Source organism: Urocampus carinirostris, chromosome 6 (genome assembly GCF_059441175.1).
Source record: "Urocampus carinirostris isolate Australia breed hairy pipefish chromosome 6, RoL_Ucar_1.0, whole genome shotgun sequence".
NCBI lineage: Eukaryota > Metazoa > Chordata > Actinopteri > Syngnathiformes > Syngnathidae > Urocampus > Urocampus carinirostris.
The window spans coordinates 4,439,132-4,463,456 of NC_142354.1; the positions used below are offsets into that span (position 1 = coordinate 4,439,132).

General features: G+C 38.9%; 1 protein-coding gene across 1 annotated transcript in view; it reads right to left on the reverse strand.

Annotated features, from left to right (window-relative positions):
- LOC148363591 (protein SSUH2 homolog) overlaps window positions 1–11,733 on the reverse strand; it is a 31,178-nt gene extending 19,445 nt beyond the window's left edge. Inside the window, exon 1 of the mRNA XM_088337078.1 lies at window positions 11,585–11,733. Coding sequence (XP_088193204.1) covers window positions 11,585–11,597 — 13 coding nt within the window. The 5' untranslated portion in view covers window positions 11,598–11,733. The remainder of the gene's footprint in view (window positions 1–11,584) is intronic.
- Window positions 11,734–24,325: the final 12,592 nt, after the last annotated feature.

Genomic DNA, 24,325 nt, shown 5'->3' on the forward strand with positions numbered 1-24,325 from the left:
AAAATGTGGAATGCTTGTCCGAGGGAGTAAACGGGGCAGGGCTTAGCCATCGCTCAATTGGACAGGACAAATGCTCAAACTCAGAAGTACAGTAATCCCTTGCTGTAACACGGTTTAATTATCGCAGTGTTCGCTTCTTCGCAGATTTTCATCGTTCATTGCGTTATGCATTCTGATTGGCTAAACAGTCACCCTGCCCATTTTCTGCTTGTGTCTGCCTGCGGGTCAAAGAAGTTACGGTCTAAGTTGTATACAGGCATAAAACAATTGGTACCAAGGGGGCCCAAAGAGTGCCAAGAAAATATTTCACACACCATTACAACACCACCACCCGCCTGAGCTGTTGATACAAGGCAGGATTGATCCCTTCGTTAATGTTGTTGACGCCAAATTCTGACCCTATCATCCGAATGTCGCAGCAGAAATGGAGCCTCATCAGAACATGCAACATTTTTCCAATCTTCTATTGTCCAATTTTGATGAGGTTGTGCAAATTGTAGCCTCAGTTTCCTGTTCTTGGCTGAAAGGAGTGGCACCTGCCATGGTCTTCTGCTGCTGTAGCCCATCTGCCTCAAAGTTAGACGTATTGTGCATTCAGAGATGCTCTTATGCCTACCCTGGTTGTACCGGGTGGTTATTTGAGTCACTGTTGCCTTTCTATCAGCTTAAACCAGTCCATTCAGCCGACAGAACTGCCGCTCACTGGATATCTATCTTTTTCAGACCATTCTCTGTAAACCCTTGGGATGGTTGTGCGTGAAAATCCAAGTAGATCAGCAGTTACTGAGACACTAAGACAAGCCCTTCTAGCACCAACAACCATGCCATGTTCAAAGTCACTCAAATCACCTTTTTTTAATATACTGATGCCTGATTACTTTTGAACTGCAGGAAATTGTCTTGGGCATGCCTACATGCCTAAATGCACAGAGCTGCCACCATGCAGTTGGCCGTTTAGAAAATAAGTATTAACAAGTAGTTGGACTGGTATGCGTATATGGTAATTGGTAAGTAGCTACTTTTAGAGTCACGTGCAAGTTTTTGTTTTCAGTAAAAAGGGAAGTGGGGGGTGCTGTTAACTGAATTACTTTATAAATGTAACTAAAAAAAAAATCAAAACACTGCTAGTTTATTCAAATAAATGATTTCTGCTTGTGTCTGCCTGCGTGTCAAGGACATTACGGTCTGAGCTGTGCATATGCATAAAACAATTGGTACCGATGGCGCTCAAAAAGTCCCAAGAAAATATTCCCCACACCTTTACACTCTTACAGATTTAAACATCCAAATTAACTTTGCCTCAAATAAATCCTTGAGGGGAAAAAATCCCTACAACAAGAACAGTAAGCTTAGATACGTGCACTGTCCACACGCACATGATTCCATACATGCTGCAGCTGTTACTGACACTCGCAATACACATGACATCAATGACATGTAACGGCTTATTTTAGAAAATATGAGAACATATGGTCGCACGCAAGCAAGGATACTTGATTTATAACATGTTTCATTACAGTAATACAAAACTAATGGAAGACTGCGATGTTCACTTTTAAACATTTTTGACAACACTTTATCACAACTATATTGAGAAAATATTTAAATTTGTTTAGATATTTCAAGAATTCTTGTGATAAACCATTGACCTCAACCATTGACCTTGAATGGTATCTTATGTAATGAGTGGCCTGTATAAGAGGTTGACCGACTTTCAGGCAGGCCAATGATCGGCATCGCTATTTGGGAATTTGACAGATATATTTATCTGCATTTTTATTTATTCGAAGGGCCAATCATTTAAGCTCAGATACAGCTGAGCCGCCATCTTTCTCTCTCTCCTGCCGTAGGTCTCACACGCTAGCCACCTCGCGCCTTCTGATTGGATAAGCGACCAGAGGCGGAGACACTGATGCAGGAAAAACAACGTTAGATTGGAGTTAACAGCGGCAGCTCCGGTAACTCCTGTGTCCTAACATGACTGTGAGTGAAGACCGCTGATAATATTGAGAATTCAAAAGTCCGTGGTGGAAAAGCATGCATGTGATTAAGAAGTAGCGCAAAAAGTGTAGTTAACTTATTTTAGGAAAGCACCTTCAGGTGGAGACTGATATGCTAGCTCTTAAAATAACTTAAGTACATCAATCAAGTGTGTACGTTTATGATTGAGAGAGAGCATAAAAAGCATGGTAAAGTGGAAGGTTGAGTGATTAGCTATTACCATAACATTACTTCATTAATCCGGCTCTAAAACAGGAGCGCCTACTCTTTTAGAATCGCGAGCTCTGTTGAAATTTTCGTTGGTTGGAATAACATTTTAATTAATTCATTGTAAGAAAAAATCAGGGAGCTATTTAAAATTTTGGATACCTTTTTACAAGTTGCTTATTAGCCTTATTTCATTTTCTACACTGTTTTTTGAATAAATAAAAGTAAAAATTCTAATGTAAGTACCGTAAAGGCTTTCAGAGAGCTATTTAAGTTTTAGTTGAATTTATTACAAATATTCTTTGTTTCTTTTTTGCTATTAAACATTTCTTATGCCAATTTTGAAGCTTCTACAGCAAATGAAAATGGACCGCAAATTTGGTTATCTGCCTCCTCTTGATACTGATAACTAGTATCGATATTGGCCCTAAAAAACCCATATCGGTCGATCCTGCATTGCTTAATCTTGCAATAAGAAACTTTGTGGAGGGTGGTAAAGCCAAAAACCCTCCCATACAAATAGAAATAGGCAAACTGTTTTACAGCATACAGGCTGCGACTATTAGTTGATGTCAACAAAATTCGATAATAGAAATAGCAGACACCGAATTGAATTGTCAACTATTGTCGCCAGACACATTTTTCCAACAGACAGAGGCATCTCTACATGAATACGATCTCTGCTTAGGTGCGCATTCGCATTAGTGTCTCCGTTTCTAGGGATAAAAACATACAGAAATTACGTGTCAACATCAACTACATGTATCAAAACTTCAAGAGTTGGGGAGTTTATCAGCCTGGATACGGCAAACAGGAAGACATCTTGCAAAGTATACCTTGCTTATTGTGGTAGTCTCTCAGTGATACACGAACATTTAAAGAGAACGTACTACATCACGGCGTGGTACGCAGGATGCCCTGCAACGGACAGGAAAGCCCTGCAGAGAATTATAAACACGGCCCAAGAGATCACTGGCTGCACCCTGCCCAGTCTGGGACACTGCCAGCTCTCGCTAACTCAGCCGAGCTAAACACATCCTGAACCGCTCATGACACCCCGGCAACCATCTTTTCAAGCAGCCTACCATAGGGCCAAGTTCAGTTCCCACAAGCCCCGAACAAACAAACTGAGTGATAACTTCTTCCACAAAGCTATCAACACACTAAACCGCAGTCGTGAAACACACTTTGAAATTGCAATGTCCTGGTTTTAAGTGCAATATACCAGTTAAGTGCAATATTCCAGTGATGTAGATGTTTTCTAAAACAGTTGTGCAGAGGAAATGTTTCATTTGTAGAAGAATTTTATTACAGAAGAAGTACTTTTTTTTATTTTTGTACCGTTAAGATTTTTACATTGTACTGTTTACCTTTTTACACCAAAATGTTTATAATTTTTCAGTTGTCATATTGAATTGTTACAGTTTTAAGTGCAATATCTTGGGTCAAGTGCAATATCCTGGTTAGGTTTACTTTTTTATATCAGATGTGAATACTTTGTATTTTTGTATTTATGAGTATTTCTATTGCATATTTTTGCCAACTGGGGTGCAACCGTAATATTCTTGTATCAATATAATAATAATAAAGGGGATTCTGATTCTCAACAGTCATACAGATGGACGAAACATAGTGTGACTCGCCTCAATAAGATTTAAGTAACATTCAAACCAATACGGTTTTGATAGATAGATAGATAGATAGATAGATAGATACTTTGTTCATCCCCGAAGGGAAATTCACATTTTGACATGCATTGTGCATTTAAAACGCGTGTACTTCGCTATAAAATAAGGCTTGAGCGTTATGCCAGACTGTGTTTCTGAAAAACAAGTTCCAAATTAATTGCATGCAGTCCGAAGAATAAACATCAGTTGTTAAAGCCGTTTGATTACGAACTGCTGAAGATCGTTTAATTCTTTTGTTACAGCCTTTGCAGTTCACCACTGAATTTACCTCAAAGAATGCAGATAATATTGGTTTTATTTGTTTAAACATTTCTTATGCCAATTTGAAAATGTGAAGGTGAAAGGGGAATGTGAAATTGCACTTAAAACAGTTCTACTGCTACTTATGAGCCTGTTCTTTGTTTACAGGGATGATTTTTTTTTTTACTTTATTTTAATATGTATTGTTTTTTTTTTGCCTGTCCCTAAAAAATGGACAGATGTTTATGTCTCCATGCACTGCGCCTCATTGGTTTTAGATACAGCATTTTTATTTATTATTTGTACAAATCTGCAGTATGTTTAGTAATAGATTTTTTACTCGACCCATTTTTCTTGTGATTGTTATTATTTTCCAAACAGTTCCATAAAATTTATGCTAAATTTAAGATTTTTTTTTTTTTTTACGATTATACGACTAATCACCTTAATATTTGGTGACTAGTCAACCATTTAAAGGGTAGTTGGTAGGGCTGCAACAACAAATCGATAAGATTATTAAAAGCGTTAGCAACTAATTGGATCATCAATTTGTTGTGTCACACGATTTTTGAGCTAATAAGTATGTTAAATCAACGCAAAAAAAGAGTGCACACAATTCCTTTGTAAAGGTTCTAATACCACTTTGGTCTGGCAGAGGGGCACCTAGAGACAGTTTTTATAAAAAAATGCATCTTACTTTCTTTAATATTGCATCACTGCAACAAAATTGTCATGAAACAGTCAAACACTACGAATTAAACAATTTTCAAGGGAACAGAAAGCGCTGCAGAAATAAATAAATTAATGAAATAGTTAAAAAAAAATGATAACATGTTTAGCACTTCACAAGGGGCAGATTCTTAATAATGTTATATATAATTTTCATATTGGGAACGTTGATCATATACAAAAATTTTAACCATCATGCCTATTTGCAGGTGTATAGCATACATTCTTGTATATTGTCCATTTATTGTTAAGTTATTTGACGAACACTTTTTTATTGTTCAGTGTATTCTGTTTTTTTGTGCACTACTTTTTCTATGTGTCCAAAACTTAAATATTTGAATAAAGATTGAATAAAGAGGAGTGAATTACAAATTTGTGTTTTAAAAATTCGGTTCATCGATTGATTGAAAAAATAAATCGACCGATTCATCGATTATGAAAGCAATCGTGAGTTGTAGCCTTAATGCTGAAGCTGCAAAACTTCCATTGGGTTTTGACTAAAGAGATAACAAAAGTAAACAGTAGAGTACCTGGATCAAAGTTCAGCCAATTATGAACATCGATCAAGCACAAACATTTTAAAACAGTTGCTCCAGAGGCTATATACAGTAATCCCTCGGTTATCGCGGATAATGGGGACCGAGACCACCCGCGAAAAATGAAAATCCGCAAAGTAGCGGCGACCCTTCAAAAATGCTTAAAAAAACGTATACAGGTATACAGTATACCCCCCCCGCCATTAAACCGAAGTGATCACTGGCATGATGGCAAGGAGTTATTGGGTGACTCATCCAGAACTCTTCACACTTGAACTGAATGTACCAAAAGTGTAGCCATGTCTTACATAATCAATTTACACGGAATAGGACTGGGGCGAAACCACTACGAACCATTCAGTATGATTGTATTAACCGCTCTCAACCACATGCAGCCATCGCAGTTTATTTCGCTGGTTAACACTACCGGTTACATATTGAAAATAAGAACAGTGAAAATGTGATATTTGATGAGTGTTTATGAAGCATTTTGGGAAACAACAGTTAAAAAAATGGTCTGTCTTCATTTTAATGAAAGTGAAAGAGCTACCTTCTGACAATAACAACATACTTTATCTAGCGGCATCGAACGGCTTTTACAACAAATACACGAAACCACACACAATTGGCCGTGTTTAGGTAGTACAAACAACCGCTCGCTTTTGGTATAATAAAGTCAAACTTGAGATGAAATGTGACAGAAGAGAATATACTTACGTCGCGTCGCCGAGTTCCTCCTCTATAAACTGAGCGCCACATAAGAAGGGGGTGAGGTGGGAGGAGTTAAAGGAGGGGGGTGAGCGAAGCGGTAACTCACAATGACTAAGCATTGTGTCAGGGCCTCCCCCTCCCCTTCACAATATGAGTGTCTACACCGTGTCCTCAGTTGACATAAGCTCGCGCTCAATGGCGTCAAGTCAATACAGTAAATGCTTTTATTGAGAAGTTAAGGTATATTTTTTAGACCAGCGAAGCTCTGAACACACGAAAGTGGAACTGCGAACTAGTGAGGTACCACTGTAATCAATTGTTTCGATTGATTGAGCCTTTTTTTATTTTGGCACAGCAAAAAATAAATACAATACATATAATATAAAATACAATAACAATATAATATTTACGTAATCATGAGCCCAAGGCAAGGGTGGGAAAACTAGGCCTCACGGGGCCACGTGTGGCCCTTCAAGCTTTTTAATTTGACCCGCCAAACAAAAATGGTAAAACAATATACACTTCAAGAGTTCAGGTCACTCTGATGATTGTGTGTTTTCCATGAAACATCACACTTTTTTTTATTAATCAAACAAGTTGCAAAATAAATGGAAAGTAAAGTTGAGATATTGAGAAGTTTGGAAATTATGATTTTTTTTAAATGTTATCCTTCACACTATGCTTACGTCAAAGAAGTGAAATTTGTAAGCAACCCCAAACTTTTGAACTGTAGTGTGTATAAAATAGTAAACAAAGGTGAAGGTGAAATTGCACTTAAAAAGGTATGAGTCAACATGACAACTGAAAAATCGTCCATCGCACAAAGTTAACGAAATGAAGTCAAGTGTAAATAAGAAAACAAAAAAGGGAGTAGGTTGAAGCCTTTAGGTGCCTACACATATCAGAATTTATCTTGCAGGCAAGAAATATCCAAGAATCAAAACAGGAAAAACAAAATCCAAACGCCTCAAAGATACATTTAAGGCCTGCATTTATACAGTACCACTAATGCCTCCTATATTATGTAATAAAGAATACGTTTATAGTAATTTGATACTTTCCCAACACTGCCTGGGGGAGAGGTTGAACACCAGCAATTCCAAAGGATGTATGAACAGGGGCAGAGGTGGGTAGAGTAAAAGTAAAAGTGCTGTTACTTCCGAATAATATGACTCAAGTAGAAGTAAAAAGTAGCCATCCCAATAATTACTTGATAAAAGTAAAAAAGACACTTGGTGAAAAAACTATTAAAGTACTGATCAACTTAAGCAATGACAAATTTATTGTTTTTCAACTATTTAATCAGATCTTTAAATCATTAAAAATCCACCCAATCAACAATATAGAACATTTAATTAAAAAAAAGATTGAAATGATCAAGGAAAATTCAAGTACTCTAATAAACAATAAAACAACAATAGCATAAATCAAAGAAATAAGCACACGTAGACAAAGTACTTTTTTTCCACAGGCTCTGCGGGCAGATCAAAAAGCTAACTCCGGGTTTGGCAACCCAAAATGTTAAAAAAGACATATAGGACCCCAAAAAAAAACAAAAAACTAATTTGTCAGGTGCCGCAAAATATCAAAAGCCTTATAATGAACGCAACACATGCTGTATGTATCTATATTAATCTATGATCAAAATGACTAAGTTGGTTGCAGCACATACTGTGATGAATTACTTTGTTGTAGAATACGGCTTCAAGTTTTGCTTCATTACTATATCAATGAATTAGAAAATCTTTCTTAGTTTTGATAAAATTAAAGAAATGCATTTAAGAGATCCAATTTGGGGATTTGAGGATTGGAAAAAACCTTAACAAAAATAGTGCAATAAAACAAAGCATGCATTTATAAAAATAAAATAGCAACCTTTTGAAAAGGTAAAATATCACATGAATGCAATTTCAGTCGTATTTCTGTGAAGTCTTTTTAACTTTAGGGTCCATGCTGGATGACATACATGCGCCAGTTTGCTAGTATATATGTAATATTTTTGTAGTAATATACAAATACCATTGTTGTATTTTTTAGTATTTTTGTATAATGGTACCCTAAGGCAGCACGGCGGAAAGTGGTTGACACGTGTGCGGCACAGTTCTGAGTTCATGAGATCGAACCTTCCTGTGTGTAGTTTGCATGTTCTCCCCGTGCTTGCGTGGGTTTCCTCCCACATTCCAAAAACATGCATTTCAGGTTGGCCGGTCCAAATTGTCCCTAGGTGTAAATGGGCGAGTGAGTTGTCTGTCTCTGTGTGCCCTGTGACTGGCTGGCAACCAGTTCAGGGTGTCCCCTGTCCGAGGACATCTGAGATGGGCTCCAGCACTACCGCAACCCTACTGAGGATAAGCAGTGCAGATAATGGCTGGATGGTATTACAGTAGTGGTATTTCTGTAAAAGTATTTCCTTTAACCCATAATAGTATTTTGATAAAGTTTTGTAGTTGTTCCAAAGTAGAATTTTTGCAGTATTTCTTTCATGGTAGGTGGATCCCTTAACCACGAGGGTCGTAAAGGAACCATTTCCTGGGGTGTGTTTTGGGAAAGTACAGCCGATGGCACCCATCCCCCTCTTTTATCCTTTTCTTTCTTCTTTGTTTGTCTTTTGTACCTTTTCTTCCATCTTTCTTGTTTCCCCCCTTTTATTTATTTTTTTGCTTCTTTTATTATGTAAAAGAATGGCCAAAATAAGAAAAATGTTGTGGTTTGGTTACTTTTAAGTCTGTGTAGTTTGTCTTCTTTCTTTTTCGGCCACACGGCACAATAAGGCAACATCTATTTGTCAAATAATATACACCGTACCTTGGATGTAGTCGCAGCCCACGCAAATTATGAATTGGGTTATAACTGGTTTATTTCTTTCACCGTAATTCTTGAAAATTTTGTGTAGCATTTTTCTAAACAGTGTTTTTTTTAATCCAAAGTTTTCTTGTGGAAACCCCGATTGGGCCCCACCTCACCTGGACCCTAGCTCGGGCGGCCGTTGTTATGCCGAAAGATGCATCCCTGCCGAGAATTGTCGTGAGAGCGCGCACACGTCACTCCCGCTACTATAACCAATTTTACCTCGTTTTATCTCACTTTTATATCACTTTTTGGGAATGTAATGGCGAACATATATCCAAGACCACTCCGTCTTGCATTTGTTGGCAATGTAATACAACTTAAACCATTCCGTATTGTATTTGTTGTGAATGTAATCGAACGATAATGCACACTGTAAAATTGTTTTTTTTTAAGCAGTTTTGAAGGGGCGTCGCTACTTAGTGGTTCCACGTTCGCAGGTTCAGAGCTTTGCAGGTCTAAAAAAATAATAATAATAAAATTAAAAAAAAAATTAAAAAAAAAAAAATTTAAGCATTTTTGAAGGGGCGTCGCTACTCCGTGGTTCCACGTTCGCAGGTTCAGAGCTTTGCAGGTCTAAAAATTATAATAATAGAATAAAATAATTAAAAACTAATAATAATAATAAGAATAATAATAATAATGTTTTGTTTTTTTTTAAGCATTTTTGAAGGGGCGCCGCTACTTCGTGGATTTTCACTTTTCGCGGGTTCTGGTCTCCATTAACCGTGATAGCCGAGGGATTACTGTAAACCACTTTTGAGCAGGTAACATGTTTATTTTGCCTTTTTCGACTCAAATCACTCATATTTAAACTGTTATGCACTCTACCAAAAAGCTTATTATGCTGAAACGAACTGTCAAATCATCAACAGATAAACGGGAGACGAACGTGTTTGATTTCTTCTCATCATCAAACGAAGACGTAACACGTCGATAATTGTATTTTGTATTTGACTTGAATAAACAGATCATCGTGTGCCTAATATTGTCACAGCAACGGTGTCATTTTTATTTCTAGTACAAATGATCCTAATAAATGTAAATAATGCTGGTGGGATTGACCAGCCTGGCTGCAACAGCCTGGCAGCCGAGAAATGCACCCCCCATCTATCTCTGGCTATGAAGGTCGCAGGTCCATGAAATTTACCCTGGTTACTAGTGGTGGGCCCATATCTTCACAGTGAAAAGCACACCTCGCTGGATGCAACTGAACCTGTTTTAAGAGGGGTGCATTTTTGTCTGCCAAGAAATGCACCCCCCATCTATCTCTGGCTATGAAGGTCGAAGGTCCATGAAATTTACCCTGGTTACTAGTGGTGGGCCCATATCCTCACAGTGAAAAGCACACCTCGCTGGATGCAACTGAACCGGTTTAAAGAGTTTGATTAGTATTGTATTGCAAAAATGCACCCCCACAAAACATCAATTTCCAATTATATCAAGTGAATCTTGTTGCCAACATTGTACTTCCACTAAAAAATGTGATTAAGTACATTTCTGTATCTTACAACCGACTAAATAAGCCACCAAAAATGTTAATATATTGCGACACAATATATTAGGAAATGAAAAGAAATTGTTATCTTGTGAAAGAATTGTAAGAACAAATGACGTTTGTAGGCCGTACAACCTTTGCAATAGTACATGAGTCAATTCATTCAAAAGAGAAAAGTTATTTTGCATTGCCGGAAACTCAGCAAAATGTAACTTGATGTCAAGTTTTGGACATGTTTGATAATTAATTATCTTGCCACACTTGGGATTATGGTGGCTCACTGTTGTTTCAAGCGCTGCTCACCGACTTTGTGTGAACGCCCAGACCCGTGGAAAATTAGAGGGAACATTGATCACATTACCAACAGATGCAAGACGAAGTGGTCTTGGATATATGTTCGCCATTACATTCACAAAAAGTGACAGGGGCGGCAGTAGCTCAGGAGGTAGAGCGCTCGTCTTGGGATCAAGGGATCCCAGTTCGAATCCTGGCTCGTCCATGTTACATGTCGAAGTGTCCTTGGGTAAGACACTGAACCCCTAACACCCCCAATAAGCAGCTTAGCATCCCTTAGCATTACATGGCTGCAATACAAGGCCGCTATTGGTAAATGTGGAGCACATTGTAAAGTGCATTGGGAAGTCATTGACTTGAAAAGCACTATATAAATGCAGATCATTTCATTTCATATAAAAGTGAGATAAAACAAGGTAAAAGTGCTAATAGTAGCGGGAGTGACGTGTGCGCGCTCCCGCGATCAAGGGATGCAATTCTCGGCATAACAGCGTCAACTCAATTGAGTTTGAGACCCCCTGTCCCTTTGCCTGACGTGTCACGTGATTGATTTAAAACAGTCGTTACGCAAGAGAACAGTACTTAACAGTATTTTATTGCCCGAGGTGTAAAAGCACGTGGAAGCGAGTTCTTCATAACTAAGCGTCTTCCCAATTAATAATCACTGGCAACACACTAAAGGACCCGCACGTTGCATATTGTGAGGAAACGTTTTTCATGTTTCAGGGCGGAGACCGCTAAGGAATCTGCAGCTACTGTACCCGGGAGGGTTCTCACTTTCTTCACTTTGTTTCTTTGTTTTTCTTTTCTTTTTTGGTTTTGCGCCTACTTACCCGTGTTGTTCATCTTTCTTAGAATCCAATTTGCAGCGAAACCACAAAAAACGTAAAGACTCTTTTTGCGTGCAACAAGAAGTGAGAAGAGCGCGTCCTTGATTCAGAAGCTGCCGTTCTCTTATCACGCCGCTTCCGTTATGTACCTTTCAAAACAAACCTCAGAGTGCCACAAATATAGCTGTCCTACTTTCATTATTTTGAAGACCTACAAAATCTCATCTCATCTCATGAGCTGCACCGCTTATCCTCAGTAGAGTCGCGGGGGTGCTGGAGCCCATCTCAGCAATCATCGGGCAGTGGGCAGGGGACACCCTGAACTGGTTGCCAGCCAATCGCAGGGCACACAGGGACAGACAACTCACTCGCTCATTCACACCTAGGGACAATTTGGACCAGCCAATCCACCTGAAATGCATGTCTTTGGAATGTGGGAGGAAACCGGAGAGCCTGGAGGAAACCCACGCAAGCACGGGGAGAACATACAAACTCCGCACCGTAAGTGCGGTAGTTCGATTTGAACCCACACAGGAGGTTCCCAAGACCTTTGAACTGTGCCGCACACGCGCTAACCACTGTGCCGCCGTGTTGCCACCCTACAAAATCCTAGGGTGTTAAAATCTTATTTTTCTTAATCTATATCAAGGGTAGCAAACTATGGCCCGTGGACCGACTGGGTTTTTCATCCAGCCCGCCTGACAAAAATGGTCAAAATATAAGGACAATATATAATAGTAAATAAAGTACTACCAATAAAAATATGTGCCAACTTGGTCCCTTTGTGTGTATACAACAAACATACTACAGGTACTACAGATGTAATGCAAAACTAGTACAAAATTACTGCAAAAATAAAAATCACATTTAGTGACTAAAATCAGGGACCTATATATTAATAATAATAATATATAGGTATATAATAATAAATAATATATTTATTTGCTTTCATTCTGAAAAAGAATAAAATGCGATAGAAATACTACAAAATAGTACTGCTGTAATACTCATCTCATCTCATCTCATTAGCTACACCGCTTATCCTCAGTAGGGTCGCGGGGTTGCTGGAGCCCATCCCAACAATCATCGGGCAGTGGGCAGGGGTCACCCTGAGCTGTTTGCCAGCCAATCGCAGGGCACACGGGGAAAGACAACTCCCTCGCTCATTCACACCTAGGGACAATTTGGACGGGCCAATTCACCTGAAAGGCATGTTTTTGGAATGTGGGAGGAAACCCTCGCAAGCACGGGGAGAACATGCAAACTCCGCACAGGAAGTCTGGAGCTGGATTTGAACCCACGCAGGAGGTTCCCAAGACATGAACTGTGCTGCACATGCACTAACCACTGCGCCGGCGTGCTGCCTGCTGTAATACTATAAGACAAAAATACTACTACAGCAACATTACAAAAATACTAGTACAGGAATGCTACAAAATAAAACTACAGTAATAGCACAAAAATACTACAGAAATACTACAAAAACTCGAATGCAGAAATACTACAGTAAAAAAAGAATACAATTACAGTCATACTCCAAAACTAAATATAAAAAAGTGTGTATTATTTGACCACTACATGTCTCTTTATTGTGTAGTGCAAGGGTTGGCAACCCAAAATGTTTAATGAGCCATATTGGACCAAAACAAAATACTAAAACATTTCTTTGGACCTGCAAAAAAATAAAAGCTTTATATTATTCACCAAGCTGCCTGGCAATGGCTCCGTAGCCTTTTCCTGTCATGATTACTCATTGCCCTCGCCTGTGTCCGCTCGTTTGGTGCCAGCTGTTGCTTGTTGCCTGATTATTTCCCCCCTATTTCTACCCAGTACGCCAGTCTCTCTCTGTCAGTCCGTCAGCAAGCCTCTGCATACGCAAGGCAAGCAATTGGACTCTGGCTCCAGTCGGTCCCGAGTTCACCCGTATGTCACTCATCTGTTCCTGATTCCCCGTTTGGCTCTGGCTGCGACCCGTTTTGACCACCGACCACGTTCTGATCTCCCGCTCCGGCTAACAACCCGTTTTTGACCACCGACCACGCTCTGATCTCCCGCTCCAGCTATCGACACGTTTTGCCTGTTTGACCACGCTACGATCTCCCACTCCGGGAGATCCACTTCCGCATTCTTACCACGCTCTGATCCCGTGAGCGGCTTGCTTGCCCCATCCAGTGAGCACCGGATCGCTGGCATTTGTTTTCCTTTATATCTCAATAAACTTGTGAGTAAATGCTATGCATCTGGGTCCTCCTCCTGTTGTGGTTTCCAGCCTTATGGAGGTGTACAATTTTGTCTCTAGTGTCTTTGGACAGCTCTTTGGTCTTCGCCATGTTACAAGTTAAAGTTTTACTGAGTGTATGGGGTGAACAGGTGTCTTTATGCAGCTAAGGACCACAAACAGGTTCATCTGATTCAGGATGATACATCGAGGGCAGGTGGACTAACAGGTCTTTCATGGTCAGAATTCTCAATGATACACAGGAGTTCAAATAATCTATTGCAACTGTATCACACATTTGTTAAAAAAATCATGCATTGTGATTTTTGTTTTTAGATTATCTCTCTCACAGTGGGCATGTACATTAGATTAAAATTTCAGACCCCTCCATGATTTTATAATTGGGATAAATAGCAAAACAGCTGGGTGTCATGTTAGCACATTTTGTTAACATCAGTACTAAAAAGTATAGGTCACAATTTTATGAATGTTACGTTTTTGTTTCCCCCCCAAATTATTTACCATTGAATTAGTTTTTTAGCCTGTTTTACTCACGCTGGTTAACTACTGTTAAAAGAAAATAACTCTGAAATTGTTTAATTGATGTTGAAAATGTCAGGAAAAAATGTTAAAACGTCATATCGTCACGTCATATTGTCAGATATAAAAAAATTGTGAATATGCTTGATGGCTGTGTTTTGCTGCTGTTGGTGTCAGTGGATTTGTTCAGACCGAGGACAATCGACTTTGGCCTGGACGGATCTATTGACACTAACAAAGATGTTATATAATGAAATTGTGAATATGTTTGATTTTCGAGAAGGTTTGTTCAAACCTCACTTTGTGTTTGCTGTTAAAAACGTAATATTGGAATATAATATTGTGAATGTGCTTAATTGCTGTTGAGATTGTCATGATTGTTTTCTGTTTTTAGTGTCAATAAATTTGTTCAAACCAAAAAAACTCTAAAAGAGTGTTTGTAGGTGTATTTGGCCTAACCTCAGATATTATATTTCCTCTTGCTTATTACTACACAATACAGTACATTTAGTGGTCAACTAATACAATCCATCCCTTTATTTTGTGTAATAGTGTGCACATTTTCTTTTTTACATATAAACCTAAAACGGGAATAGCAGTTTTTATCAACACTTAAGTTCCCAATTGAATGTCACACAGAACCAATTTAAAGGAAAACAAATAACACTACCAACTTCTTACAAAAATGACGACAATCACGAGCATTTTGCTCATTTATCTTCACAAGCCTGCCACGAGAAATCTTTACTCTACTGTCGATTTTGTAGATTTTAATTTGAAGGACTAACGCGTTGTTTCCTGTAAAATTGACGTGAAACTGACACCAAAAAGGAAGGAATGCAGTCGACGCCCATCTGACATTAATTAGTCAAGCATCTTAAACACGACAAACGCTAAACAGGCCAATCATTTGCGGCTTTTGGTGCGCGCGCACGTGCCCGCGTGTGTGCACGTGGGTTTTTTGTTCGTGGAGCTGTTTTATTTGGACACGTCTGTCTTCTCTTCATGTCTGAAGATACATGTCGGGAATTGTCTACCCCTCAAGGCAAATATCTGTAAAGAGGGGAAAAGCCAAGTGACGTCATTTTAGATAAGAGCCATGCAATTAAAAAAAGAGTGTTGTATGCAAATGAGTGTACATTTTCAACTATGGCAAACCAATGTCTTTTTTGGATCAATTTGTATAGGAAAGCAGAGGCTAGGGATATACGTAGTAAGCCTCGGCCAGGGGTCGGCAACACAAAATGCTGAAAGAGCCATATTGGACCAGTGGTAGGCAAACTACGGCCTGCAAACCGCTTTTTTAATCCGGACCACCAAACAAAAATGGTCAAAATATGACAATATATACAATAGTAAATAAAGTACTACTAATAAAATGAAGGGCAGCACGGCGGGCCAGTGGTTAGCGCATGTGCGGCACAGTTCATGTCTTGGGAACCTCCTGCGTGGGTTCAAATCCAGCTCCAGACTTCCTGTGCGGAGTTTGTATGTTCTCCCCGTGCTTGCGTGGGTTTCCTCCGGGAACTCCGGTTTCCTCCCACATTCCAAAAACATGCATTTCAGGTGAATTGGCCGGTCAAAATTGTCCCTAGGTGTGAATGAGCGAGTGAGTTGTCTGTCCCTGTGTGCCCTGCGATTGGCTGGCAACCAGTTTAGGGTGTCCCCTGCCCACTGCCTGATGATTGCTGGGATGGGCTCCAGCACCCCCGCGACCCTACTGAGGATAAGCGGTGTAGCTAATGAGATGAGATGAGATGAGATGAGATAATAAAATGAAGTTTTTTTGTGCCAACTCCATTGTCCCTTTTTGTGTCCACAACAAAATTACTAAAAAACTATACAGTAATCCCTCGGTTAGCGCGGTTAATGGGGACCAAAACCACCTGCGAAAAGTGAAAATCCGCGAAGTAGCGACGCCCCTTTAAAAATGCTTTAAAAAAAAAAAACGTGTTTTTTTTTTATGTTGTTTTTTAAACATTTTTTTATTATTATTATTTTTAAGACCCGGTTAATGGGGACCAAAACCTCCCGCGAAAAGTGAAAATCCGCAAAGTAGCGACGCCCCTTTTTTTATTATTATTTTTTTAGACCCGCGAAGCTCTGAACCCGCAAACGTGGAACCGCGAAGTAGCGAGGTCCCACTGTATATCAAATTTTGTGCTTAAAAACAGGGACCTGATATATTATTTTGCTTTCATTCTGAAAAAAAAGAAGGCAAAAAACACAGCAATGCTACAAAATACTACATCAGTAGTACTATGATACAAACATTCTAAAACATGAATACTACAACAAAAATACTTTAAAAATAAAACTACAGAAACATTACAAAAATACTAAGGAAATCCCACAATACTCTACTATGGAAATACTACAAAGAATAACAGAAATACGACAAAAATACCACTACAGTAATGCTATAATACAAACATACTACTGAAGAAATATTACAGCAGAAATATTAGTAGAAGATACTACATACATACTATAATGATAATATTAAATACACTACAAACATACGACAAACATTACACTATGGAAATATTACAAAAATAATGCAAAAATACTGCTAAAATACTACAAAAATGTCAGAACCCGAACAGACAGAGAACCCAGACGCGCAACGTTTTCAGACAAGCTTTATTTTACGGAAATGGGGCAGTCATGCACGTGAACACAAACGCCAGTGATTTGGTGATTGCTGGGCAGCAGAAGCGAGACAGAGAAGTCAGGCATGGGAAAACAGGAAGCCAAAGGCAGACAAGATCGAAACCGGACGGGAAAGACGGGATCGATACCAGATACCAGTCAGGACGGAACAGACGAGATCGATACCTGTGACTGGATACACGAGCAAGATACCGGACAGGACGGGACAGACGGGATCGATACCGGATACTGGAGACTGGAGCAACATACTGGACAGGACGAGACAGACGGGATCGATACCAGATACTGGAGACTGGAGCAAGATACTGGACAGGACGAGACAAACGGGATCGATACCGGATACTGGAGACTGGAGCAAGATACTGGACAGGACGAGACAGACGGGATCGATACAAAGATACTGTAGACTGGAGCAAGATACTGGACAGGACGAGACAGGTGGGATCGATACTGGATACACGAGCAGGATACTGGACAGAGTGTTGTAAGTGCAGAGGTTCGTTGACGGACTGACAAGGAGTGAATGAGAGCACTGGGTGTAAATAGGAGGGAAGCCTATTAGGCAACGAGCAGCAGCTGGCACCAAACGGGCGGGCCCAAGTGAGGGCAATGGGCAACCATGACACAAAAACACTCAAGAAATAGACTAACGGTAAGACTACAAACCTAAATTTGAAATGTAGTGCTTTAAACCTAATATATTATTTTGCTTTAATTGTGAGCCTTTTGAAACCATCTCATCTCTCATCAGCTGCACCGCTTATCCTCAGTAGGGTCGCGGGGGTGCTGGAGCCCATCCCAGCAATCATCGAGCAGTGGGCACCCTGAACTGGCTGCCAGCCAATCGCAGGGCACACAGGGACAGACATGTCTTTGGAATGTGGGAGGAAACCGCAGTGCCTGAAGGGAAACCCACGCAAGCACGGGGAGAACATACAAACTCCGCACAGGAAGTCCGGTAGCTGAATTTGAACCCACACAGGAGGTTCGCAAGACCTTGGAACTGTGCCGTACACTCGCTAACCACTGCGCCGCCGTGCTTTTGAAACCAATTTGATGAAATTAATCTATTTGAAACAAGTATAAATGAATATAAGATATACATGTCAGCATCAGTGTTGGGAACGATACTTTAAAAAAGTAATTAGTTATAGTTTCTCACTACTTCTTCCAAAATGTAACTGAGTCAGTAACTGAATTACTCTGTTGTAAAAGTAACTACTTACCAGGGAAAGTAAATATTTCCTTTACTTTGAAAATAAGTTGCATGTTAAGGGATCTGAAAATTTCCGAGCTAATTCGAAACACATAGTGTACTTGTAGAGATGTGAATTCCGATTATTTTTAAAGAATCGTCTTTTCCAGGCCGGCTCACTAAAAAGAGTCAGGTTTTTCAGGCCCCAAACGGCTGTTGATCTTGTTTTTGTTGCTTTAATCTCTTTATTACCAATTATTGTGTGATGCTATGCACAGAATGACTACAGAGGGGGAAACAACTTAAAAAATACACAAATGGGAAAAAAAGAAACAAAAAGAAAAATCCAATAACGAAGGAAAAAAGAGAGATAAAAGAAGAAAAAGAATGCACTTTACATTTTATAAAAATACATTTACATTAAAATATGCAGGAAATATGTAGAACATTTATAAATATACAAAGGAAAGGTAACATACAGGGAAGCATGGCGGCGCAGTGGTTTGCGCGTGTGTGGCATAGTTCTGAAGTCATGAGATCGAACCTCCTGTGTGGAGTTTGCATGTTCTCTCCATGTTTGTGTGAGTTTCCTCCGGGCACTCCGTTTTCCTCCTAATTGGCCGGTCCAAATTGTCCCTTGGTGTAAATGAGCGAGCGAATTGTCTGTCCCTGTGTGCCCTGCGACTGGCTGGAAACCAGTTCAGGGTGTCCCCTGCCCACTGCCTGAGGATTGCTGGGAGGGGCTCCAGCACCCCCGTGACCCTAATGAGGATAAGCAGTGCAGATAATGGATGGATGGAAGATAAAAAAACAAAACAATTATAAACTTTTCATCCTCAACAAATTTAAAGTCAACAACACAGAATCCCAGAAAATGCATATTGACCAATCCCAAGAGAAAAAAGGCGTCTTGGAGGGACAGAGCTGTGGATTCCCTTCTTTCTCTTACAAGAGCCGGCTCATAGAGACTTTTCGTTTCGAACGACACAAGTCGGGTTGCTGTCAAAACTCAGCTCTCATTCATTTTCTTTTGGCGCTTTAGTGAATACTGTATTGATAATCGCTATCCAACTATATGAGAGTAGCTATTTGAATGGTGACACGATCCGAATTTAATGTTTTAACTATAGCAATCTGACCTCTGATCATTTCGATGCCCCCTGTGGCGTTACACAGGGCTCTTTACTTGGCCCTCTTCTTTTTAGTATTTATATGCTTCCGCTTGGTGATATTATCCGCAAGTATAATATTCGTTTCCATTGCTATGCAGATGAATCTCGACCGTATCTGCCACTGGAGACAACTGCTCAGTTAAGTTGTAGAAAGGTGGAGGCCTGCCTTACTCAGATACAAAGATGGATGTCACTTAATTTTCTGCGCCTTAAACCATAAAAAAACTAGATGTTTTTTTGTTAGTCCAGCTTATTGTCGTGATTTGTTCTCAAACACTGCTCTAAACCTCCACAAAAGTATTACCACCCAAAGTGACTCGGTCAAAAATCTAGGTGTTAAATAGGATCCTAATCTGTCGTTTCAGTCACACGGGAAAAATATTGCTAGAATAGATTTCTTCCATCTCCGTAATATTACGAAGATTTGTCCGATGCTGTCTCAATCAGATGCAAAGGTTATGATTCATGCGTTTATTACTTCTCGGCTTGATTACTGTAATGAATTACTTTCTGGTCTCCTGATGTGTTGCATCAAATGTTTGGAGCTGGTTCAAAATGAGGCAGCAAGACTTTTGACCAGCCGGCAGGGATATTAAGCCGTTTCTTTGCTGACATGGACTTTTCTGACCAGTTTTATATTACTCATGTTTTTTTAATTGATGTTTACTACATTTTGTGTACTGTTACCCAATGCTAAATCTATTGAACCCTGGTCATCCTGGAAGGGGGATTACCAGTTGTGAGGCCCCTTCTCAATGTTTTTTTTTCTCATGCTGACGTTTTTGAGTTTTTCCTTGCCCGCATGTTGGTTTAAGATCAGGGGATGGTGTAATTGTAACCTGTGCAGTCCTTTGAGATATTTTGTGATTAAGGGCTATACAAATAAATGTGACTATTTCAACAGAAACACTGCAAAAACACAACTACAGCAATACTACAAAAATATACTATTCAAATACAACAAAAGTACTACATAAATAAAACTACAATAATACCGTACAAAAACAGAACTTTATGATGGAAATACTACAAAATACAAGAGAAATACTACAAAAGTACTTAAATAAATACTACTTCAATACTACTGCTAAAATACTTTAAAAATAAAACTACTTTAATACTTAAAAAAAAACTAAACAAATCCTACAGAGATACTAAGAAAATACTGCTATGGATAAACTTCAAAAATACCACAGAAATCCTAAAAAAAATACAAAAATAAAATTACAGTAATACTACAAAAACAACAGAACAAAAATCAGTCGCCAAAAAAATACACCTACAGTATTACTTTAAAACTAAATATCAAATTAAGTGCTTAAAACTGGGGCCTATGGTATTATTTTTCTTTATTTGTGAAACAGTTTGACGAGACTACCCTTTCAAAAGAAATATAACATGTAAATGTATTCTTCCTTCCCCATGGCTGGCTTCTTGGCCAGATTTGCATCCCCCGACTCCAAATAGTTGCCCACCCCTACGCTGAACTCTAAACTTTACACTCCCAAACCGCAGTGCAGTCAGGAAATGAAGGACAATAGGCACTAGTAGATGAAACATCCGCATTTTGTGGACACAACACTGAAATAAGACAGTGCTGTTGTTTTTTTGAGGATGCAAAAATTTGATATTATTATGGGACTATCACAATTCGTATCCCTGATTTGTCAGTTTGGTTAGTTTCAAGGGGCTAAGATATCAGCAAGCAGGTAACATGATTTGGTTTTGTCCTAAACAACAATTGGTATCATAGCAACACTCAGTATCAAATGTCTAAACTGGTTGTATGAAAAGTTCCGCCTGAACCACACCACGGTTTTCTTCATTTTAATGCTCGCTATACTGGCAATAAGGAATAGTCCTTTCGCTTTAATGCATCCACGACTCTCTACTTTTTCTTTGATCAGGAGTGTCCGCTGGGATCCTGTAAAACTTCCATTTACGATCACTAATGTTTTTTTTTTAAATCTAATTCTAGCACACAAACAAATACAGTAACAGGGAGACATTCTAACACTGAACTAGCAGAAATGAATTCTTTGAATCTTCAGTGTTTTGACCAGCACGGAGTATTGTTTTGCCTCCAGCTTCTAATGTGACATTACACGTGACATAGGCTATGAAAGGGTCTATAGTCAGGGTCTCCAACTTCTTTCACGTAGAAACTTTTTGTGACTAATAAGTGCAAAGGGCACCCAGTTTGATATACATTTGTAAAATAGCAACTTAGCTAGAAAGCTTGCTAAATAGCTAAAAAAGGGAGCTTGATAGTTAGCTGGAAAGGCAAACAAGTAAAAAACTAAAAGGGAGCTAGATAGCTAGCTCAAAAAGTAAAAATCCAACTAAATAGCCAGATAGAAAAAAAAAATCTAGCTAGCTAGCTAGAGAGGAGGCCAAAATTTAGTTTGACAACTAGCAAAAAAGATCAAATGTTAGCTAGATAGAATACAAACATTTTTAAAATGATAGCTAGATAGCACGCTAAACAGCCAAAAAGACAAGAAGATAGCAAAGATAAAAAAGGTAGCCAGATAGCTAGCTAAAAAAAAGCTTGCAAATTTTTGCTAATTTGCGTTCGAAAAGCCATAAATTGGAATTTAGATTGTTGTAATTCTTGAAAAAAGTCAATAAAGAATAAATAAAGAAATATGTTGAATACACAAATGGACTCTCATTCTACTCTCAATGAATTGACGAAAAATAATTATCAATCCTTGAAAAAAACAATTTGAAGGCAATGAGCAAGAAAATTATTTATTTTAAGTTCTACAATATGAACTTATGTTAATACAATGGTGTTACTATGTTATTACCAGGTTTATTACTAAAAAATTGTGTTAAATACTCCATCCATCCATCCATCCATCCATTATCTGCACCGCTTATCCTCAGTAAGGTTGCGGGGCTGCTGGAGCCCATCCCAGATATCTGCAGTGGGCAGGGGACACCCTGAACTGGTTGCCAGCCAGTCGCAGGGCAAACGGAGACGGACAACTCACTCGCTCATTCACACCTATGGACAATTTGGCCCGGACAATTAACCTGAGATGCATGTTTTTGGAATGTGGGAGGAAACCAGAGTGCCTGGAGGAAAGCACGGGTAGAACATGCAAACTCCACACAGGAGGTTCGATCTCAGGACGTCAGACTGTGCCGCACACGCGCTAAGCACTGCGCCGCCGTGCTGCCCTGTGTTAAATACTCCAATAAAAAACATTTTATTATCTCTTCTTCGTCTTCTGTATGTGTACTCTATTAGAAAGAAATGAGTAAAAACTGGACATGGCATAGTAATAATATTTCTGCTAACTACAAAGTATAATATGATGTTCGCAAATGGGAAGCGATACTCCTGAACAGTGTTGAATTATCGTAAATCACTTTAAGTGAACTAAAAATAAATAAGTTAACCAGACAGACACTTTTAGGGTGCTCAACACCCCAAAAGCTCTGAACCAAAAATGACACTTTCTTTAATGTTCATAGGTAGAAAAGGAATCACAAATTTTGCGTATCCTTAGCTTTAGGTAATTCAAAATGGCGTAAGTCAATTTAAGATACTTCAAACAGGTCAGTCAAAAGTATTTTCTATATACCTTATAGACTATACTTTTTATATACAATTTTTGGTGTCTTATACCTGACAACTTATACCTTTTCATGGTATTTTATCCAGTTTTGATCATTTAAATTTTTTTTTTACAGGATTTTATCCTTAGAAAAAAAAATGTAAACAGTTTTTTGGGGTTGGACTGACCTCATCCGTCTTGTGTCCGATCCGGATCGTCTCAGTCACCGGAAGCGGACGACACTGATATTTTAGTTTGTTGAAATTGGTGAGGTAAACTAGCAAATGTTATCCTCAATCAAGCATTTATTTGGTAAATGAAACACATTTGTTTTCACAAATGATCGTTTATTTTACATAGTTTTATATTTTACATGAAGAGGTGCTGAGTTTTGTTTGTGCATTATCACTTAATAAGGGAAATTGCAATCATTAAAGGTTGGGTTCGTCGTTTGAGGTGTCCTTAAATGTTGAAAGTTAAATAGTTTTTCTATTAAGTGTGTTTATAATGCCCAACTGATTTACTTATTTTTTTTTCTGCGCCTATCTGCTTTTATCTCACTTTAAGCAAAGCTGTTCGGTGTAAAACACATTAGGTTCGGGGGAATGGTCCTGGGGGAGCGCTGGAGAGTGGCCCTAATTCTTGGCCCTGCATTTTTTTTTTTATTTCTATTTTTCAGTGTGGCATGAAAATGGTGAGAATAAGAAAAGGCCTGCTTTAGGTAGAGTTTAATTGCCAACCCAAACCCCCAAATAGATCAAAAAGAGATGAAAAATGTTTATTTGGGCGCATCTAAGAAATGCATCATGAAATACTAATATGAAAACACTACAAAAGGCTACTGTAGAAATACTGTGAAAATACTACAAAAATTAAAATACTGTAATCCTACAAAAATACTAAAGTAATACTTTAAAAATCTGCCTGCAGAAATACTACGATAATACTGACACAAAACCACTAGAGTAATACTACAAAACAGGGACCTACTACATTATTTTTGCTTCAATTGTGGGCGTTTCAAAACCAATCTGATGAAGCCAATCCTTTAAAAAAGAAATGTAACATGTAGATGTCTGCGTGTATATTTATTCATTAATGTAAAAAAACGGATTTGTCCCCGGGACAAGCCCCTTGGCCACATTATTTGGAGTCAGGGGCAACACAAGGCGGCCCCTGACTCCAAATAGTTGCCCACCTCTGACAAATACATCGTCTCTAATTGCTATGTACTACTGCACCACTGATGTTGTCACAAAAATCCCTCGATCCAGCAGTAACTTTTATAACTACCTAAGAAGTACAAAGTAATGGAGTAATGGCGGCTCCATCTAAAGCACAAATTATGCGCGGAATTTCTCCACATGGAGATATTCT